Source organism: Catharus ustulatus, chromosome 3 (assembly GCF_009819885.2).
Source record: "Catharus ustulatus isolate bCatUst1 chromosome 3, bCatUst1.pri.v2, whole genome shotgun sequence".
In the NCBI taxonomy this organism is placed as follows: Eukaryota; Metazoa; Chordata; class Aves; order Passeriformes; family Turdidae; genus Catharus; species Catharus ustulatus.
In genome coordinates this window covers 29,226,056-29,246,035 of record NC_046223.1, presented here as the reverse complement: position 1 = coordinate 29,246,035, position 19,980 = coordinate 29,226,056, and the positions used below count along the sequence as shown (strand labels likewise).

Here is a 19,980-nt window from a genome sequence, read left to right as displayed (position 1 = left end):
GCACCCTCATTTGTGTACACTGTACATATAGTTATGTATTAGTATACTTTGATGAGATTCCATCTCAGTTGTGTCTTCTCAAGGCTGACCAGGCCCAGCTCCCTCAGCCTTTCCTGCTAAGAGATGTTCCAGTCCCTTCATCATTTTTGTTACCCTCCACTGGACCCACGCAGGAGCTCTGTGTCTCTTGCCCTGAGGAGCCCAGATTGGACACAGAACTCCAGATGTGCCTCACCAGAGCTGAGCAGAGGAGCAGGATCACCTCCCTCAGCCTGCTGGCAGTGGTCTTCCTAAAGCATCCAGGATTCCATGGGCCTCCTTGGCCGCAGACACACTGCTGGCTCATGGATAGCTTATCACCCACCGGCACCCGCAGCCCCGCGCGCTCACCTGGAGGCGCGCGCCCGGCCCCGCCCCGCGCTGGGCGTGGCCTCGCCGCACCTGCGCCGCCGCGAGGGCTCCACGTGGAGCTCCGGGGCGGTGACGTCACGCGCGAGGCGGGGCGGGGCGGGGCCGGGCGGAGCGGCCAATGGCGGCGGAGCGGGCGGGGCAGCGCCGGGTCAGGGGTGATCCTGGGATGGTGGCCCGGGAATGGTGTCCAGCCCGCGCCCAGCCCGGAGCCCGCCGCACGGCAGACACCCGCCCGAGGGTATGTAGTCTGGCGGCGAGTCCCCTCCGCCCGGCCCGACAGCCGGTGCTGGAGCGGGGTGCTGGGGCCTGGGCGGGGGGCGGCGGGCCCAGCGCTAGCCCCAGCCCCATCCCGCTGCAGTAGCGCTTTCTCGGGGATCCAGTCGGGGTGGGAGGCTGGCTGGTGGCCAGCGCCGGGCCGGTGGAACCGGGGTAGCTTCAGCTGGGGCCGGGAGAAGGCCAGGAGCGGCATCCGGCAGCGCGCTCTGGAGCTCTGTACCCTGTCACTGCCCGTGGAGTGCGCACATGCTCGGCTGCGTGACATCTGCCCAGCTGTGCGCCCCTTGGGGAATTCGGTCTGAACAGAGCTACTAATTAGATGGAGCCGCTTCCATGTCGTAAGCGACCTTTGCTCCCATAGCTGTGAGGCAGGTCTGCCTGAGGCAGAGGGCATGCTTGCTTGTTTGGCTGGAACGTATATGAAAACCCAAGCATGGCTAAGGTGTGCGCATTAGCTGTGAGAAAAAAAAAAAAAAACAAAAAACAAACCAAAAGACATTATCTGGAAATTACTGCATAATTCGGTAAAATAAGGACCCTCATGAAAACTCTTAATTGGAGCTCTCTGGTTGGCAAGAGTTTCTAATGCTGCAAGTTCTTATATTCTGAAACTTAATGAGGTTGTTTCTAAGGACTGTCTAAATCTGCTGAAAGTAGATCGCGTTTTTCATCGGGTCTTTTTTGGGGGGGAATGTTTTCCTTTTTGTAGGAGACCACAATGGCCCAAAGGACGTTTAGAGCACATTTGCTATTCTGCTTTGCTATGGCTGCATTCTTCATCTCTGCCCTAGCTGAGGAACACGTAGGAGAGAGTCAACATCCAAATATTCGCCTTGATAAGAACTTGGTGCAAGATAAAGAGTATGTGTTCCATGTTCTAAAACTGTAAACTTTACTTCTTAATGATTTTCTTATCTCTAAAGTGTTATGTGAGTTGGACTTAAGCCTAAGGCACCCTTTTTTCTCAGAATGTTGTACGATTAGCTAAAGCCACATATGAGACATGCCTGCTTGATAAATTTGTAGAGATATGAGACCTAGAAAGATCTCTCTGGAGCCTTTAGCCCTACTTATGCTATAAAGAATTTTTTACAGAAATCCTGCTTACCCAGATCACCATACTTTAGATAAAATCATATTCCTAACAGCATCCTCTGGGAGAGGATGTAGAGTTGAGTTTATTTTCTCATTTGCTACTTCATAAATGCGGAACAGTTCTAAAACTCCCTAGAACACTTCATGGTTGACTGGGAAAGATCTTCCTCCAGTTCCTGTGCTTTGGAAGACAGCCAGAAAGAGATTTTGGGTCTGCTTCAGTTGTTTTGATAGCCTGCTAAGTAGACCAGAAGAAATAGAAATAGCTATCTAAGGTATTAGAGGCCTCTACAACCCCTCTAGCAAACAACTTTTGTGCCCCCTTTATCTTGGTATCAAACTGTAGCTTTTAGTTGCCCACGGTTCTTTTAGATGTACCATATTTGATCAAAGACTAAATTTGCTGTAAACAGAGAATTAAATATTAACTGATGGAAATGTTGTGCGTTTTGTTTTTCTTAGACACATCATGGAGCACTTGGAAGGTGTTATCGAGAAACCAGAATCTGAGATGTCTCCACAAGAGTTACAGCTCCATTACTTCAAAATGCATGATTATGATGGCAATAATTTGCTAGATGGGTTAGAACTTGCTACTGCTATCTCACATGTCCACAAAGAGGTTGGTATAGTTTTGTAAGGGCATATGTATTTGGAAACAGTTCTGACTCTAAAAGCAGCAGAACAGTTGCAACACATCCTCAATGCAGTTTCAGTTTTGCCTGAAAATGAGACTATTTTTCTCCTGATAGTTCTGGTTTAATTTATAAATGTACATTATCACAGCTTTTCATGTGACATAGCAGTTTTTTAGGAAGTTTCCATTTTAGTTCAAACTCTAGAATCAGGAAGGGCTCCAGAGTGAAACTCGTTTTGACAGAGGGCTTACTTTGGCAGGTAGGGATGGGGAGAAAGGGAAATCATCCAAAACGGGGCATGATCATATCATGTGATATGACACTGTTTTCAACTTCAGACTCTTACTGCTGTGTATACACAAATATAGGATCCCCTTGCACACAGTCTGTATTAGAAGAACCTGCTCTGGTTTGCCTCTTCCCAAACTCAATTTTTCTTTCCAGTCATTAGGAACACAATAGAAACACATTATCTCATATTGACCTTCTGGAAGTTACAATTCAGAATAGCGGAACTTCCTACTAATAACCTGTGGCAAAAAATACTGAGCCAAGAACAGAATAATGACTGGCTGTTTCTTGTTTAAAGGCACCTCTTTGTGTTCCCATAAGGGGTGTTACTAAGAATTTTACTGACTTTAAGCTAGAGTGCTGAATTTTTTCACTTCTCTGTTACTGTAAGATGTTTTTGTAGTGTATAGAAACTACAGTGTCTATACCGCATCAAGATCCTAATTAAGAATACATTTATTAGATTATTGTCCATCGTTATACATTGTGGTATTCAGCTTTTGGAACTTCTGACTAAGAATGTTGACTATAGAATGCTCATTCTGAAGTCCAAAGAACTTTGACTTCAAAGCTTTCACCGGATGAAATTTGCTTTTATTATTATAAATTATTACAAAAAACTTTGTACCGAATTAGGCACCAAACATGAACAGCTTAGTAAAAAAATAGTTGTCACTAATCTGTCACATGTGCCACTAGATGAGAAAGACTGCTAAACTGTTCACTGTGGTTTTGTTTTTGTAGGAAGGTGGTGAGCATACCCAAGCAATGAAGGAGGAAGAGCTAATTAGCCTAATAGATGATGTCTTGAGAGATGATGACAAGAACAATGACGGATACATTGACTATGCAGAATTTGCAAAATCACTTGAATAAGGGTTTGTTTCTCCTTCTAACCACATGAAAATGTGAACCGGTATAATGTGATTCATTATTGTCTCGTATCAACCTGTGTGCTGTGAGAAGGAGAGGTGTACCAGTTCCAGCTGAATTTATTTGAAAGTTGTATGTGTCAAGAGTTTCGCTAACTTGGAGTGAGAGCCATGTTTGACTAAACATAACTACTCATTTGAATCATGAAGCATGGAAGTGTCAACAGTACTCACACAGGCTACAGCTGGCAAACTCTTAAGTAGCTCTGTATGAATACTAAATAGAATCATTAGCATCTAAATTTCAGGTTTTCAGTCATTCGGTTTTATAGGTCTTATTTGCTTACATCTTATATTTAAAATTATACCTAGAAAGCAAGAAATTATTACTTCATATAGTTGTATTCCAAGGGTAAATGCCTCTAATTTACAAGGAAATCTGCAGATAAGTACATGCGCTTGAAACAGCAGTTGTAGAGGGAAAGCATTTGAGTGTGAGTTATGTTTGAGTTCCACATGACACCATATGGACTTAAATAGTCTTTGAATAAACTGAGTATTTTTAAATACATATATTTCCTAGCATACCCTTATATATAAATATATATACATGTGTTTTTCAATTTTTTGTCCTCTACGAATTTACTTTTTATATCTTAATTTACTGGGTTTTTAAAATCTACCTTCCATGTTTTCTTAAGAAAATTGAAGTATTTTTATTACATTTATATGTTGTGTTAATGCTGTATAGCATTTGCTAGAGTAGCTTCTGCTATCTCATTTTGAATCATAGAATAGCCTCGGTTGGAAGGGACCTTACAGATCACTCAGTTCCAGCACCCCTGCCATGATCCGGGATACGTTTCCATTAGACAAGGTTGCTCAGGTGCTTCCTCTCCAGGTTTAGGGCATCTACAGCATCTTTGGGCAGCCTGTTCCACCCACACAGTAAAGAATTTCTTCCTAACATCAAATCTAAACCTAATCTCTGTCACTACATACTCTTGTAAAGAGTCCCACTCCATCATTTGTGTAGGCTTCCTTCAGGTACTGGATGGCTGCAATTAAGTCATCCCAAAGGCTTCTCTTTTCCAGATTGAACAATCCCGGTTCTCTCAGCCTTTCCTCACCAGAGAGGTGCTCCGTCTCTCTAATAATCTTGTTGGCCTCCTCTGGACTCTCTCCAGCAGCTCCATGTCCTTCCTGTGCTGGGCCCCCAGAGCTGGATGCAGTGTTCCAGGCGGGTCTCAGCAGAGGGGAGCAGAGGGACAGAATCCCCTGTCTGCCCTGCTGCCCACACTGCTGTGGATGCAGCCCAGGGCACATTTGGCTTTCTGGGCTGGGAGTGCCATGGCTGGGTCATGTCCAGCCTCTCATCCACAGCACCCCCAAGTCCTTCTTGGCAGGGCTCTGAATCCCTCCATCCCCCAGCCTGTGTTGATACCGTGGTTGCCCTGATCCAGGTGCAACACCTTGTACTTGGTCTTGTTAAACTTCATGAGATTCCTGTGGGCCCTCTTCTCAAGCTTGTCCAGGTCCTGCTGGATAGTGTCCTATCCTTCAGGAGTGTTTTGAAGGCCACATTAACAATTAACCAGTTTAACATTAAATCTTTTGTTCAATTTGGGATTTACAGTATTAGCCAGCAGGAGTGAGCAAGTAATGCTGCCTTGTTAAGGTTAAAGTTCATATTCCTTGACACTTAAATTATGGTATTACTTTCAGGAAGTATTTCATAGTTTGACAGTTTCAAGCTACTTGAGTGTTTTCAAATTATCATGGCTCTAGGAATATTTTCACTGTCTTGACTCAATATTTGATAAGTCAAACAGTTTAAGGATATTAGAGCAGTGATGTCTTGCTGTGTTATTGATGTTTGGTGACTGAAACAATTGAAATCTTAAATTGCATTCAATGATTATTAATTAATAAAGAATCTAAATGTTAGCCTATTTCAGTAAAATGTATAAAGAGCTATTTTCTATACAAAATTATTCTTATACAAGAGAAACGCATTTGTAAAAGTAATTATTTCCTCTCTTTAAATGTTTGTGCAATGAAGCCTGAGTGTTTGATTCTTTTTTTCTTGTACTAATTATTTATTTTGAAATCTTTGTGGCCAGGTTTGTGCTGGTTGTACAATAAAATTAAGCTGGGGTTTGTGTCTGCTGATAGGATACACAAGGCTGGAAGTGCTAGTAAGAAATGTGTCTCATTTGCTAATGTGTTTTTAAGCCTGTCTCTTTTACTCACTGTTATCTTAAAAGAAAATTCTTTCAGTTACAGTTTCTTTTTTTTTGTTTATTTCTTCTGAGGCTGAATGATCTGGAGTGAATGTTGAATTGGAAAAAAGTGTAGGAAATGCTAGTGGCTAAAAGGGCAGAAGAGGTTAAGCTGCTCGGCTTTGAGCACTTAAAGCAGGTTGCCTGTAGCCCTGTCAGCTCTTATATGCTTACTGCTCTTGTGGTTTAAGCCCAGCTGGCAGCAAGGGACCACAGAGCCACTCAGTCCCCCCGTCAGATGGCAGAGAGAATCAGAAGGGCAAAAGTGAGAAAACATGGAGGTTAAAATGAAGACAGTTTAATAGCTAAAGCCATAGCCCTGAGTGCAAGGAAAGCAAAATAGGGAATTCCTTCATCCCTGCCCATGGGCAGGTGTGTGTCAGGAGAGCAAGGCTCCATCACACATAATGAGTGCTTGAGAAGATAAATGCTATCACTCCAAATAGACCCTCCTCTCTTCCTTGATTCCCCTTAGCTTTATATGCTGAGCATGACACCATATGCTCAGGAGCATCCCTTTGGTCATTTGGGGTCAGCTATCCTGGCTCTGTCCTCTCTCAGCTCCTTGTGCACCTCTCTCTGGTGTGCTGGGATGAGAGGCAGAAACAAAGACTCTAAGCTCTGCTCAGCAATAATGAAAAATCCCCGTGTTACCAACTCTATTTTCAGTATAAATCCAAAACACACCTCCATACTAACTACTGTAAAGAAAAGGAACTCTTTGCCAGCCAAAATTAGCACAATGCTTAAGGCTCTGAGTTTTGGGTTTCTTTTAGATGAAAGGGCATAATTCTTTCACATGGTTTTCTTATCACATGCAACCACCTGTAAGTCCATTTGTATACTTCTGTTGTATTCATGTGCATATTTATTAACTGCTATGTGGCAAAAGATATGCACCATAGAAGCTTCATATTGGAAATCATGATAAATGCTGGTAATACGAACATTATTGGCCTGCTATTTTAAATTTGTTTTAAGGGTTCAGAAATACAAATAGAAAAATTATTTACTGAAAAGGGAAAACAAAATTGGCTTTTGAAGAACAAAATAAAATTTCCACTTTCCTGGAAGGAACAGTTCAAGAAAATTTACCAAGCTGTCTTTACCCAGCCTCCTAAACAAATACACAAATATGTAATTAAGTACCATTAAAGATAAGTGTTTTGAGAGCTTTCTCAATTATTAAATAGCAAAGTGCAAATTTGCTGAGAATGAACATGAATCAGCCTTCTTTTTTTTTCCTAATATAATTCAATTGCGTGCTAGTTGTAGGTCAGATGATACCCCTAAGTGTGCTGGCACAGACTGTATATAAATACAATATTTTTTGTTTCATATATATAAAATATAGAAAATATGACCTTTACAACAGTAGTACTCATCTATAAAGCAGTGTTAGCTTCCACAGAACAGTGCAATTTCCATTTCACAGATAAATAACAAAACAGAGGGGCTGTTTGTTTTACTGAAGATCAATCATATCTCTCGCAGATACAGAAGATCAGAAGAATGCTGTTACGTGTGATCTTCATGTCTTCCTAGTCCATGATCTCAAGGAAAGATGAGCATTTCCCATTTGAGAGAACACATCTAGCCTTAGATTACTGTCCACTATATGCTCAGTCTAAAAGATTATCTGCTTTTACCTCACAAAATATTGCAGAATCTAGCAACTAAACAAGATACTTAAACTTGTTCTTGAAGCACTCCTCAACTGAGGGGGTTTTTTAGTAATAAATCTAGAACAAATTTCTAGAACAAAGATCTTAACCAGTGCCTGTCAGACTTCTGTTAGTCATAGGACTGACTGTCTAGAAGCCCCCATCAAGAGTTTACCTGCACATTCCCACAGGCTTTATCACTTTTTGGGGTTTCTTCGTTAATCGCTTATGACCTTAAAATGTGTTAGATTCATTAGGGAATGGTTACAGACTCACAAAATTCCAGTTTTGTCGAAAGTATTTTTTAATCCTGCAATTCATAGGTGAAAGAAGAGTAATTCAGAGACAATGTCATAATCGACAGAACCACTAGATAGCGTATGGACACTGCACATCAGTATGGAACAGAGTGATTCAACAACCTGCGTTTCCCTCAACCATCACCAGTACTCTGACTACAGGCATGGCTTGCTCCTCTATCTTATAACACCACATTGATGCCTGCATTTTTGTTAGTTTATAGCTGTCATAAAAGTTTATTACAGATGGGACTGCTTACTGGTAATTGATTTTCATTATTTAGGGAATCCAAATTGATTTGAAGCGATAGTAAAGGAACTCTCATTGTAATTTTGTCAGTAAAAAAAAGATAATAGGAAGGCTTTTGAATATATAAGCATCACGCTTGGTCTGACTTCTTGTCCAGCTCTTTTTGACCTGGGAGAGGGACCATGATCTATCTACAGTGGTCTCAAAACAGCATTAAAGAATATTGGAGGGTTCTAGTAGGAGTCTGAAGTCTTACTGCTTTTGCATTAGATATAAGATCTTCTGTCAATATTCTTACAAGGCAGAGGTCCAGTATGGTCTGATCAGCCATTTCTGCTTAAGGTGAAATTTAGTGCCTTTTTTCCTCTTCTCCCCCGTTACTTGTAAGTCTGACTGTCTGTCCATTGCAACATGAAACACCACATAGTGGTCTGAACTTTTGTTAATCTAGGTAGGGCAGGCATCCTTGCATACCTTAGTCTGGAGTATTTATCACAAGGAATTTGTGTTTTAAACACTTTATTATTACAGATCCTCTGTCCACATTGACTGAGATTTGTTACAAGGGAAGTTATTAATACCTTACAGAAAGTTTCCCTGAGGTTATATTTTTTTTCCCTTTCTGTCTAATAAATTCTGAAGAGCAGCCTAAATCTTAAGGCCTAATACACACTGCAACTGTCAAGCTTCCTCAGCTGCATTGCAGCTTTGCAGATAGGTAGAGGGCACTGTAACATACGACTCAAGGTCTGCTGCCAGATAGGACATTTTACAAGAAATTAGCACTGCAGGGAACATAGTGTCACCTGCCATCTGATCCAAGTGACCAACAGCACTGGATTTCAAGGAGGCAGATGTTAATAAACTCAGAGAATGGGTATGGAAGATCTAATAAGGGGCAAATCTAAAGGAAAAACAGATTACGGACAGCTGTCAGTTCATTCAAGAAATGCTAGAAAGAAATCAAGTGCAATTATGGCATTTTAGAGGAAAGTAAGGAAATTCAGCAGAAGTCAGCTAATTCACAACCTTTTAATAGACCTCAGTTGTAAGAGAGATATCTGTAAAATAGAGACTAGTACAGCTGGTTGAGAATCCAGCACAATTCTCCATTCACTGGAAGGTATAGAGGCGTGTAAACAGTTAGTAAAGATAAAATGGACTAGATACAACTAGCAAAACTTATCAAAAGTAAAATAAATTTTACAGGTAAGAAGAAAATAACAATGGAAAATTTGGACCAGTACTCTGTGATAGGCAAGTGCAGAGGATGTTAAGGAAGTGAAAGATTTTCATGCCCTTTTTTTCCTCCCTTTTTCATCAATCTTACTTAAAAGATCAAGAGCAACCAGAGAGTGCAATTATTTGGGGGGCAAAATTTCAACCCAAAATATGAAAAATTTGCTTAGAGAATAACATACACATTACAGGTCTTCCAGTTCCCTGAGCAATTTGACTCTAGGAGTCTTAAAGGGAAGTTGAAGTACTAGCTAGAGATGTCACATAGCCTTAATTTATTTTATATAATTTTTGCAAGGCTCTTAGTGGTATTTCCTATAATATCCTCATGGACATGCTAGTGAGCTGTGTTCTAAATGAAACTACTGTGGGAAGGGGCAGGAGGTCAAGTCTAGTTGGATAATTGTATCCACAGGGTAATTTCATCCTAACATATCAAAATGTGTATGTTTTGTAAGGAATTCTGTGGGCCTTGGTCCTGTATAAGGTTTTATGTTTTCAGTGAAGGAATAGAGATTGAATAGGAGTATGAATCTTGCAGATGGAACAAGGAAAGGCTGCAGATGTTACAGATACTAAAAAAATCAGAATCTAAAATGTTCTTGATATGACTTAGAGAGATCATCTAAAATTGATGGAATACAATAGTGCAAAAAGCTTACACAGAAATAGTCATCTGCTCTTGCAAAACTGTCTAGGTTCACAAGAGAAAATACCAGGGACTATGTTGGAACAAGCTGAGCATGACGGGCAAAGCCCTCAAGTCGTGATGTTTAAAGGGTCTTAGACACTACTGAAAAAGCCCATGTGGGTTAATTCCCATAGGTAAAGATTCACCTGGGAGACCACAACCTGTTTAGTGCACTGTACTTCAAGTAAAAGATGAAACAGTTGGCAGGGGAGTTCAGCGAAAATTTACAGGGGTCCAGAAAACATGAGAGAAGACTGCAAGAATTGTGGCTTTTTTTCTCTGAAATAACAACAGAGACAGAAGGTTAATATTCTTCACCTAAAAAGCTGTTGCAATGAATAAGGAACTAATATGTTCCTGACAGAAAGATCTGGAAGAATAAACCATTAATAAGCATAAATCAAACAGCTTGGGAGATTTGGATTAGACATTGGACAAAACTTCTGTATCAATGATAAGTAAGACACTTCAGCTTGGGGTGACGTGATTACAACTTGATTGTGGGATAGAAAGATGGAGTTAATGACTTTTCCAGATTTCCTCCAGTGAAAGCCTATCTCTGAGAGAGTCAATGACTCTCAATATCTTTGTGGACTTCGTTTGGGAGAAGTCCCTTATGATGGGATTCACAGCTGAGAGCTGCACACAGGACCTGAACACAAGGAGCCTGTGCTTAGCTCCAGGTCTCAGGAAAATCTTCCCCAAGATCATACAAACTGTCCTACTCTCTGCTGTAAGCCTTCCTCTTCTCTTTATCATCTCTGCAGACTATCATGCACCCAGCCATATTCCGGTTTTCAACCAATCCATCTAGATACCAGTTTTCCATTTCTTCATCTTACCATTACAACCCATTTTCCTTCTTGAAAAGTTTCTCCTGTAAACTTACTCAGTACTTCTGCCTTCCAGTCATGCCATTTTTCAATCCCAGAAGACAATGGCCAGTGAGACAGTCCTGCTGCACTCAGTTCCTGTGTTGTATGGCAGAGAAGTCTGCAACTAGCAGCCTCATGCTCAGTCCTGTCAGGGTATGATCACTGTCACCAGCACCTAGGTGCGAAACCTTTCCTAGTTTCTACTGAGCACATTCAAAATGTGACTGTCAAGAGCTGGAAGTGATACAAGACAGTGCTTCACTTGGGATTCAAGTCGTAGCTCCAGAGCACAGAGAGAAAAACCAAAAACCCCCAAAACAAAATAGTAAAGACTGTTAAGTCTTTAAGATGACAAACTAAATTCCTAGACCTATTTTCAACAAATAGTCAACTATTTTTGCTGACACTAGAATATAGTGTAAGAACATCCATACTGACTCAAAACCAAGGTCCATCTAGCCTTAGAGCCCGCTTCAAATTGTCAATAACAGAAGCTGATAGAATAATAAATACAGAAAGAACAATGTCATAGTTTTCCCAAATACATACAAGGCTCCAGCAGTTTGTAGATCAGGGACTTGGTTTCAACAACAATGAAACCAACTGAGGTCCGGAGCTCAGAACGATCAAGGTTTAAATGTCAAAGTCTGGGAACATCATTAACCAAACCCAAGGTCTCACAGAACATGTTCCATTCCCATTGTCAGTGGTATGTGTAGGGCAGACTTTACTGTTCACATTGCTGTGCAATAACTTTCAGTGCAAGCTCAGGGAATCATCCAGGGAGACCACATCAGTGCAGTGGTATAGCAGAACTGTACTGTTTGCAGACATCACATTCTTCTTAAAGTGAGGGATGCTGAAAATAGTCTAATGAATGTTTGCCTATGGTTTTGGTCATATTTTAAGAACCATATTTAAACATTTCCTGATTATGAGAAAGTTCTGTGCACATATTTTGCAATAAATTCTATTTAAGAATAGATTATTATGCCTCAGAACTTTGTCATAAAACCACAAATAAGCCCAAAACACTTATGCTGAAAAATAATATTGGCTTAAGTCTCATCATGTGTGGCTTGCAGCCACATTGGCACAAATCATTGCAGGTATGAATTTTTTGACCCAGTAAAAACCAGAGATGAGTAGACTGAATTTTGAATTCTGTTCCCTTTGAAAAAGGCCTCCAGGGAATGTGCAGAAGGGACTGTAAAGCCATGCTGTCAATTTCAGCATGGATTGCAGTGGGAATCAGGACACATATAGGTGAAGATTTTAGACAGCAGTACCTGCAGGCAGCATCAGTCTCAGATAAAGAATATGCCTGTACAGGATACATGCAGATTGTTTAGAAACCTTACATTGCCACCATGAATTTATAAACACATTGGTACTGGCTAGTTGAATTAAGATCTCCAAAAAGCACATAACACATGGAGGCAGGGACCACTTTCAGTACCCAAATAATTCTGTCACCAGACAGCCTAAAACTATTCTAAGGCACCATTTTTAGCCAAGACCAACAGATCTGAAATACTTTTTGAATCTCTAGGCAAATGAATTTTCAGGATGTGACAAGCCAAAAAGTCTTTAGGAAACTCTCCAAGCAGATGAACTAATTTTTTTAGCCATCATCTCTCTTAAACACCTTGACCAGTTTCCTTCAGCTCTTCCAAAAAATCTGTCCCAGAATAAGATTATGCCTGTGAAGTTGTAGGTGGATAGGGCTAATTTTGGCAAAGGGAGGAATAGGAATAAAGTCAAGTTTATAATGGAAACTTAAAGACATTTGATGCTTGCTGAATACTGCTCAGTGGGATCTATATAATACACGATCTTTCCATTGCAGCAAAAATATGAAGTGTTTTTATTGTCACTAAGGGAAAAGACCACTTCCTCCATATGAGGTTGTACCTAGGAGACAAAAAAACCTGTCAGGTCATGCAAGTATTTTTGCTTCCACCCATTAAAATGTTTATAGGATCCAGATTAATTTTCTAAAAATTTGGCTTGAGGATCTGTGCAGTGTATTACACCATGCTGGCAGTGCAGAATGATGACAATTTCTGACTGCAGATGTGCCTCTACCACAGACCTTATTAAAACTGCAGCATGGCATTGACTCACCAAACTAAAGCATTAAATTAGCCAACCAAGGTACTGCAACACCATGGCATTGCCATTACAGACCACAGCATGCTGCAAAATCCACTCTAAAAGCAGAGCTCAGTCAATGGCCAGCTGTTGTTGGCAGGCCACCCGGAACAGTCTTCCTGGGATAATGGACCCAAGCTATCTAGTTTAATGGGAGTTCAGGTTTGTCAGAGCTCTAAATCATATGATGATCCAGTAGTGCAGGTAGTTAAATGAAAATATTCTGTGTGCTTATAAACTCTGCCTCTAGATAGTTCCTAGGCAATAGTTCCTACAATTCAAATTGCCCAGTTTGGGAAAACAAGCACACACAGTTTTTACTGAGATCTGGAAATTTTCTGTTTTGTGTAATGGTTAAGGAAAAACTCCCCTTGGGGAGTTTACAGATTGCCCTTTTCAGATTTCTGTGACAAGTACAGGTCCTTTCTAGGTCCTTGTAGAGCTCACTTAATAAAAGTCTCTCTAGGGAACGGGGAAGGGTTATACAGGCTGCAGGCCAGACAGCAGATTTCCACCCAGTGTGCAATTGAGCTGTCATGGGCAAATACTACTCACAGAAATACACATAATTCTCAAAGATACTTTAGGTCCTCTAAGCCTATCCCATCCCTGATCCACACCTATAGCACTTATTTCTGGTGACCAACTGTCCTCCCAACACAAACACCTCACCTAGGGACTGTTCAGCCTGAAAGCTCTTCCTGTTCACCTCTGCAGTGCTGTTTGGAAATGCAGAGGAAAAAAGTACCAGCATTGATTCAGTGAGCCAGATAAAAGTCATTCTAAAAGCTGCTAAGCTAATTCATGTATAGGAGCAAGCAACTTCAGCCTGGTACTCAGAACAGCACAGAGATTTGAAAATCTCATCCTATATGACAGGGATTGCTGGTCAGAAATACAACTGGACAGCAGTAAAGAAGGAAATGGTTGAGCAGAGGAGAGCTGTAAAGCCATCACATATACATAAACCTGTGCTCAAATTTAAACCATTAGATGTGATCCCTGGTAGCACAACCTCAGCCTGCTTAAAACAACATCTGTCAAAACATGGGTACAATATGGAACTAAGTATGTCAGTGGACAAAGTACAGCCTCAAAAGACATTGCAAAGGGTTAGAAGAGTCAACAACATCTAGCAAGTTGACAGCATTTGACATGGAACTTCTTGCATTCAGGCTGTTCAGCAGCAGCTCCAACTTCAGCCTGAACACAAACCACTGGGGAGCATATAACTCCAGATGTTTCTTCTTCTCCCTCAAGAGAGGAGAAATGTACAGTTATTCCCTAAAAACTTGTGTTCAAGTGACTTTTCAGTGATACATGAGCTTGGCAACGCCATGACTATTCATCTAGGCCCTTCCACACACAAACCTTCCGTTTCTGGTGACATATGGCATGGGAAAATCCAGCTCAAGCAGCTGAAGTCTGGCAAAATTATAAACAATCAGATACAAGGTCTTCTAATGGAGACTGTTAGACAGCATTAGCTATTGGGCCACTGTCATCTTCACAGCCAGAGAGTGATTTAATCTGTCAGTTATGTGAGCACTAGGAGTGATGAATAGGTCTTTGTATTCATTCACATCAAGTATGTACCCAGACTGGCATACAATGTGAGGGTCCTTTTGTCTGATAGTTGACTGGATCTCTAAAGAGCTGGGAATTTGCACAAAACAGCAAAGCAGTGCCATAAAAGATACCACCCATGTTCAGAAAGAGTGATTCTCAATGTGGCTGACTAGTGCCCTTCCCCCATGACTTAACTTGTCCATCATTACCTAAGCAACTTAAAAGTCACATGACAAAAAATTAGTCCAGTTTTTCACCTCAGTTTTAGCCATTCCAGATGGCCACATCTAAAATCGAGGTGGCATAGGGGCACAAATGCAGCTTGTCCAAAACTGCCAGCAGCTGGTAAGACAGCAGCCACAGGGCTCCTCTGCAGAGCCAAGCCACAGCCCCTGCCAGCAGCCCAGAGTTTTTGGGTGACCACACTCCTAGAGGCCCTCAGTTATGCTGCCAGCACAAGCAGCAGAGCAGGGGCCCAGGGCTGCCCAAGCCAAGCTATTCCTTTACAGAGTGACTTTATCAGTGAGAGCAGTTTTCTGACTCCTTTCTTTTGCTGCAGCAGCACAAAAGGACAAGAACTGGGCTAAGAACTCATATCATATTTTTACCTGGTACAAATGATAGCAGACAGTGCTCTATCACAAGCCTTTATAAATAAAGCTGGTCACAGCTCTGCCAATTTGACACAGCAGTTCTCTCTGCCCCAGCAGCTGCTTCGGCTGGAAACAGACTGGAACAGGACCACAGGGGGACAAGAGTGAGGTGTGCCATCTGATCAAGGTCATTTATTAGCTGGGCTTTGTAATTCTTCGGAAGTCAGTGGCAGCTAATCCTAAGTCAAACATCTTCTGCATTGCCATAGAAAAAAAATGTTAATGCATACAAATTCCTGTAAAATTCAATTATTATAAAGCTTCCAAAGATATTTCCATATTCCAGCTAAAAACTCTCTGAAGAGTCTCAGTTTGATACAGATTATTATACACTACCTCACAAGTCCTCCTCCCAGGACAGGTACAGCTTCTGAACTTCCCTCTTTTGTAACTGGAGTGAGAAACTGGAGTCTATCACTGGCCACACTTCAACACATCCCATTACATTTTGGCATCACCCACAAAGATGATTTCTACCATTCAGATGTATTTGGCCTATTTATTTTTCTCTTATTCTTGCGATCAGTTATTTCTTAGTACCTTATCCCAGTGTGGACAAGATGCTCAGACTTTGTTAGCTCAGTCAGACCATAAACAAGATGAACGATGCCTTACCTCTCTTTTCACTTTCTGAGCTGCCCTTAAACATACTCTTAAGGGTGAGCTGGTGCTGGAAGGAGGCACAGTAGAGAAGAGTGTGTATGGGTGACTGGGGGTGGTGGTATAGGATTTGGAAGGGATGTGATGGCAGATTGATGTATTATGGCCACAGCATAAAGGCTTGATGCCTACTGTGCTGCTGGGGTGACGTGTGCTAGCAGAGCATGGTGCTACCAGTAGCCACAACCAGAGGAAGTAGGGGAATTTTTCCCTCTCCTATTTCCCTGTAGGTCAGACCTAGGTTTCTGGAGAGCACCTTTCCTTATTCCTCAGTGAGCAGCTGGAACTAGGGCCCTATCAATCTCTATGTTGGGAGTATCATGAAAGGCTTGAATAGCATTGTCCATCACTACCAGAAAGCAAACCACACCCCCAGGCACAGGACTGTCAGGGCTGGCTCCTCACTTTTATCTGGCCACTGCAAAAGAAACTGTTGAAGTGCTGGCAAGCCATGAACTGGAGTAGGCACTGAAATCCACCCCTGTGCAATGAAATTATAGGAATTAAGTACTTAGAGCTAAGTGTGTTTAAGTGAAAGGCATAAACCCTGAATTGAGACAGTTTTCAGAGAATGTGAGATAAGGGGAACTTGAAACATTCACCTACAGTCATTACTTCTGCAGGCACATGATGTCCAATGAGAACATAGCCAGCTGCATTTGGAACCACCAGACCAAAGAAAAAGTTAAACCAGGGCACTACACAGGGGTAATATCTGCCATTTAAACACAGCAAATAAAGACAATACAGTCCCATACCTGTAAAGATGTAAGTCACTTGCAGTTAATAGTTTCACTGAATATCCATCAACCAGGATAACTAGAGAGAAGGTGCCAGCTTCTCAGAGTGTTGTGTGCTCTCTCCTTTTGATAGATGAGTCCCAGAAGTCATGCGTAATTTTCATAAGGTGAGACAATAAGCTGTCAGCTCTAGGAAGCCTAAAGTTAACCACACAGAAAATGAACAGTCTGAAAATAAGAAACTTGTCAAACTGCAAAAATAGATTATTTCTTTTAAAATAAAATAAGGGAGTGATTTGAACACAAAAGCTTTGGCTTAGAAGTAATATTCTAGCCATCAACAAAATAGGAGTAAATGAGTAAATTCTTATTATTCCTGAGTGATTGGATATGAAACATACTGAAATTAATTATTGATATGGACTTGCCTGTCATTCTTTGCTTTACAGGCTGCCTCACTTCACCCCCAGCTTCTCTTCTTCCCTGTAGACATCAAACTAGAGGGGAAAGGGAGAGAAAGGGAGATTGCAGGACAGGAAAGCAACTTTAGAGTAAGAATATATAATACTTCTGTATGCTTTATCCCATATTTCATACACATGGCTTGACTCTCAATAAGTATACTTACTCCTATGTGTACTTATGCAAGTGACAGGGAAGACTTAGATGGTCATGGAATCCCTTGAGCAAAGGACATCATCTTGAAGAGAAAGCATGTGGGAAAACTCCTGTAACCCATGGCCATTGCCAGGGCACCACACAGCCTCTGGTGACAGGATGGGATGTGGGTCTGGCTCTATGGGGCCCTGGCCAGGCAGGGCTGTGGGCAGCTGGAGCCTGGCCCTTCTGCAGCATCACTAAGTGGGTGGGCTCAGGGAGCTGACACGGGCAGCAGGTCCTTGGGCAGGTTGAGCAGGGGGCTGGGCAGGACATTAAAACCCCTTTGTGCCTCTCAAGCACTGGCAGCCATGGCCAAAGGCCTATCCCAGGCCTATGTAAGGACACATGAGTTAGCAGGAAGTTGTGCAGATGCAGCTACCTCCAGCTGTTTTGGGTCATATTCAATAATGCCAGCAAAGGGAAGATATAAAACTCCATTATCCTGATTTACATGGCAAAGAAACTCTAAGCACCTCCTTCCCTATCAATGGCAAAGAACAGTTTTTTCATAGCCAAGAGTGCCAGCAGAAGAAAGGACCAACCTAAGTGCTGTCATCCTCCCCTGTCCCATTCTGGGGCTGCCTTTGACAGCAGTTCACAAAGGTGTAGAGGAGGAGTTTGGAAAACCGAGGCTATTGCTGCCTTCTCACATATTATTTGCATTGAGGAGAACCTAACCAGAGACCCAGATTTACTCACGTAGAGTACTCTGTTTGAGGCCTTAATTTATTTTTTAAAATTCATTTTTTAGCAGAGAAACTAAAAAAAACTTGTCACCAAGTGACAGTTTGGGTTGCTGGGCTTTAGTGGTTTTTAATTTTCTCCTTTTGGTGATTTGTGCCAACTGTTACTTCATGCATATGGAATATACAACTTACAGCCTTTTCTCACTGGTGTGAAGTAACAGTCTGGCACGTGCTGAAAAAAACAAGGAGAAATTAAGTTGCTCTCTCCCACCTTTAATGTCAATACTCGCCAGTAATTATTTGGAAAATTAAACATGTAGTCATCTTGCCGTCACCTTAACTCTCCACATTAAAAAGGGATTATATAACAAATTAGTTTATCTTCTAGGGACTTGCTCACTGGTTCACTCTTCTTTATTAAATTAGCAAAGAAGATTTTGGCTTTCAGACATATTAGGAAATCCTTCCCAAATTGAGACCACCAGTGCTAGGAATTGCTGAAGTGCTTAAAATGCTCTGGAACCACCTCCTTGGACTTTACAAAGCCTGAACTCCAGGTGACCCACCACAAAGTGAAAACACACGGGTAGACATTTGTAACCTGATCTTCTGACATTCGCCCTCCAGTTTAGAAAAACCAGTCCCCCAATTCACAGGGGTCATAGAGCCTTCAGTCTCTCTCCTGTGCTCATTTAAATATAACCCAGGGCTCAGATTTGAGGTATGTGACAATGGAATCTCTGCTAATTCCTTCTCTGGTGATAGCTTAGCAGGAAGCAGCAGTTGCAAAGCAGAGCTAGATGTCTTTCCACCAGTTGTGCAAGAATATCTACATTGCCGGCAGTGACAGGGATGTCTGCTGGCCAGAAGGGTGAGTTGCAAAGACACAGCATGTCTTATTCCTCCTCAGCTGACTGTATGTTGGAGAACTAATGCTTCTTTCATACAGATTACACAGTATGAAATCTGCTGATTGCCAGTCATCTGCAGGCCTGATGCAATGCCCACTGGAGCCAAAGGCTGTTTTTCTTCTGCCTTTATAGGCTTTGGATTATCGCCTTACTCAGAACACTAAACCTTTGAGTATTTCAAGCTGTAGGGTCAAACCCCTTACTTTCTGCATTCTTCGCTCTTAGCTGTAACAGTTCATGTCACCACCACAATGATAGCATTGATGGCAAACAGATCTGTGAATTAAGACAGAAACAATCATGTACTCCTAGTTTTTTCCTTGACTTTCTCCAGCCTCTCCCTTGAGGATATAAACCCAGCTGCTCCACATAGGCCATTCTCATAGGAATTGTAGCTTATTGATTTTAAGCATTGATTTTCAGGTTTCTTATTTAAAAAAAAAAAAAAAAACAACCCACCACGTTTCTTGTCTATTTTAAAGAAAAAAAATCCCAATGAAAACAGAAGAAAAAAAAAATCTTATTTTTGCAAGACTAGACAGGAAATCTGGTCTCCTGTACCCACCTTGTCATTGGTTGGAGCTTTTGAAGCTGTCCCTGAAATGCTTGTTGGCCTGAAATGTGGGGCAGTTGAGCTCACCCAAGTGTCTACATTGCTCTTACAGCAGAAGCAGAGAAAGGATATCTGCTCTCACACACAAGTGCTTGCATCACTTGCCTGAAGAAGCACTAAAGGACCAGTGGCTGATGGCAACTCCGAGTGCTGCCTGCCATCAGGGTGCTCACACAGCACTCATGGCTACCTCATCAGGGACTTCAGAACTTCAGAGGCTGGTTAGGTCACCACAGCTTTTGGTCACCCTAGTAGCACTTGTGCTCCACTAATGATCCACTCCCCATTCAGCAGACAAAGCAGAATCTGGAGAGAGAAGAAAACATAATCCATTGTTTACACAGTTACTGACACTCAGATGTAGTGATTGTGACAAATAAGTGTTCTGGTTACATCTGCTCTATAGTATAGCAAACTCTTCTGGACTGGCAAGGTTTGGAGATAATCAAGG

The 19,980-nt window shown here is 41.7% G+C and overlaps 1 protein-coding gene across 1 annotated transcript; it reads left to right on the top strand.

Annotated features, from left to right (window-relative positions):
* Positions 1–520: 520 nt before the first annotated feature.
* On the top strand, positions 521–3,764 carry MCFD2 (multiple coagulation factor deficiency 2, ER cargo receptor complex subunit). Its single transcript, XM_033053688.1, has 4 exons — positions 521–649; positions 1,397–1,548; positions 2,245–2,404; positions 3,456–3,764. The coding sequence occupies exons 1-4, from the start codon at positions 530–532 to the stop codon at positions 3,585–3,587; spliced, it is 564 nt and encodes a 187-aa protein (XP_032909579.1). The 5' UTR covers positions 521–529; the 3' UTR covers positions 3,588–3,764.
* The last annotated feature ends 16,216 nt before the right edge of the window (positions 3,765–19,980 follow it).

Bases quoted from the DNA above. Each gene is read 5' to 3' on its own strand.
- MCFD2 (XM_033053688.1), top strand. From the start codon at position 530: ATGGCGGCGGAGCGGGCGGGGCAGCGCCGGGTCAGGGGTGATCCTGGG. The intron at 1,549-2,244 runs GTATGTGTTCCA...TGTTTTTCTTAG, and splicing joins AACTTGGTGCAAGATAAAGA to ACACATCATGGAGCACTTGG. The intron at 2,405-3,455 runs GTTGGTATAGTT...TTGTTTTTGTAG, and splicing joins TCTCACATGTCCACAAAGAG to GAAGGTGGTGAGCATACCCA.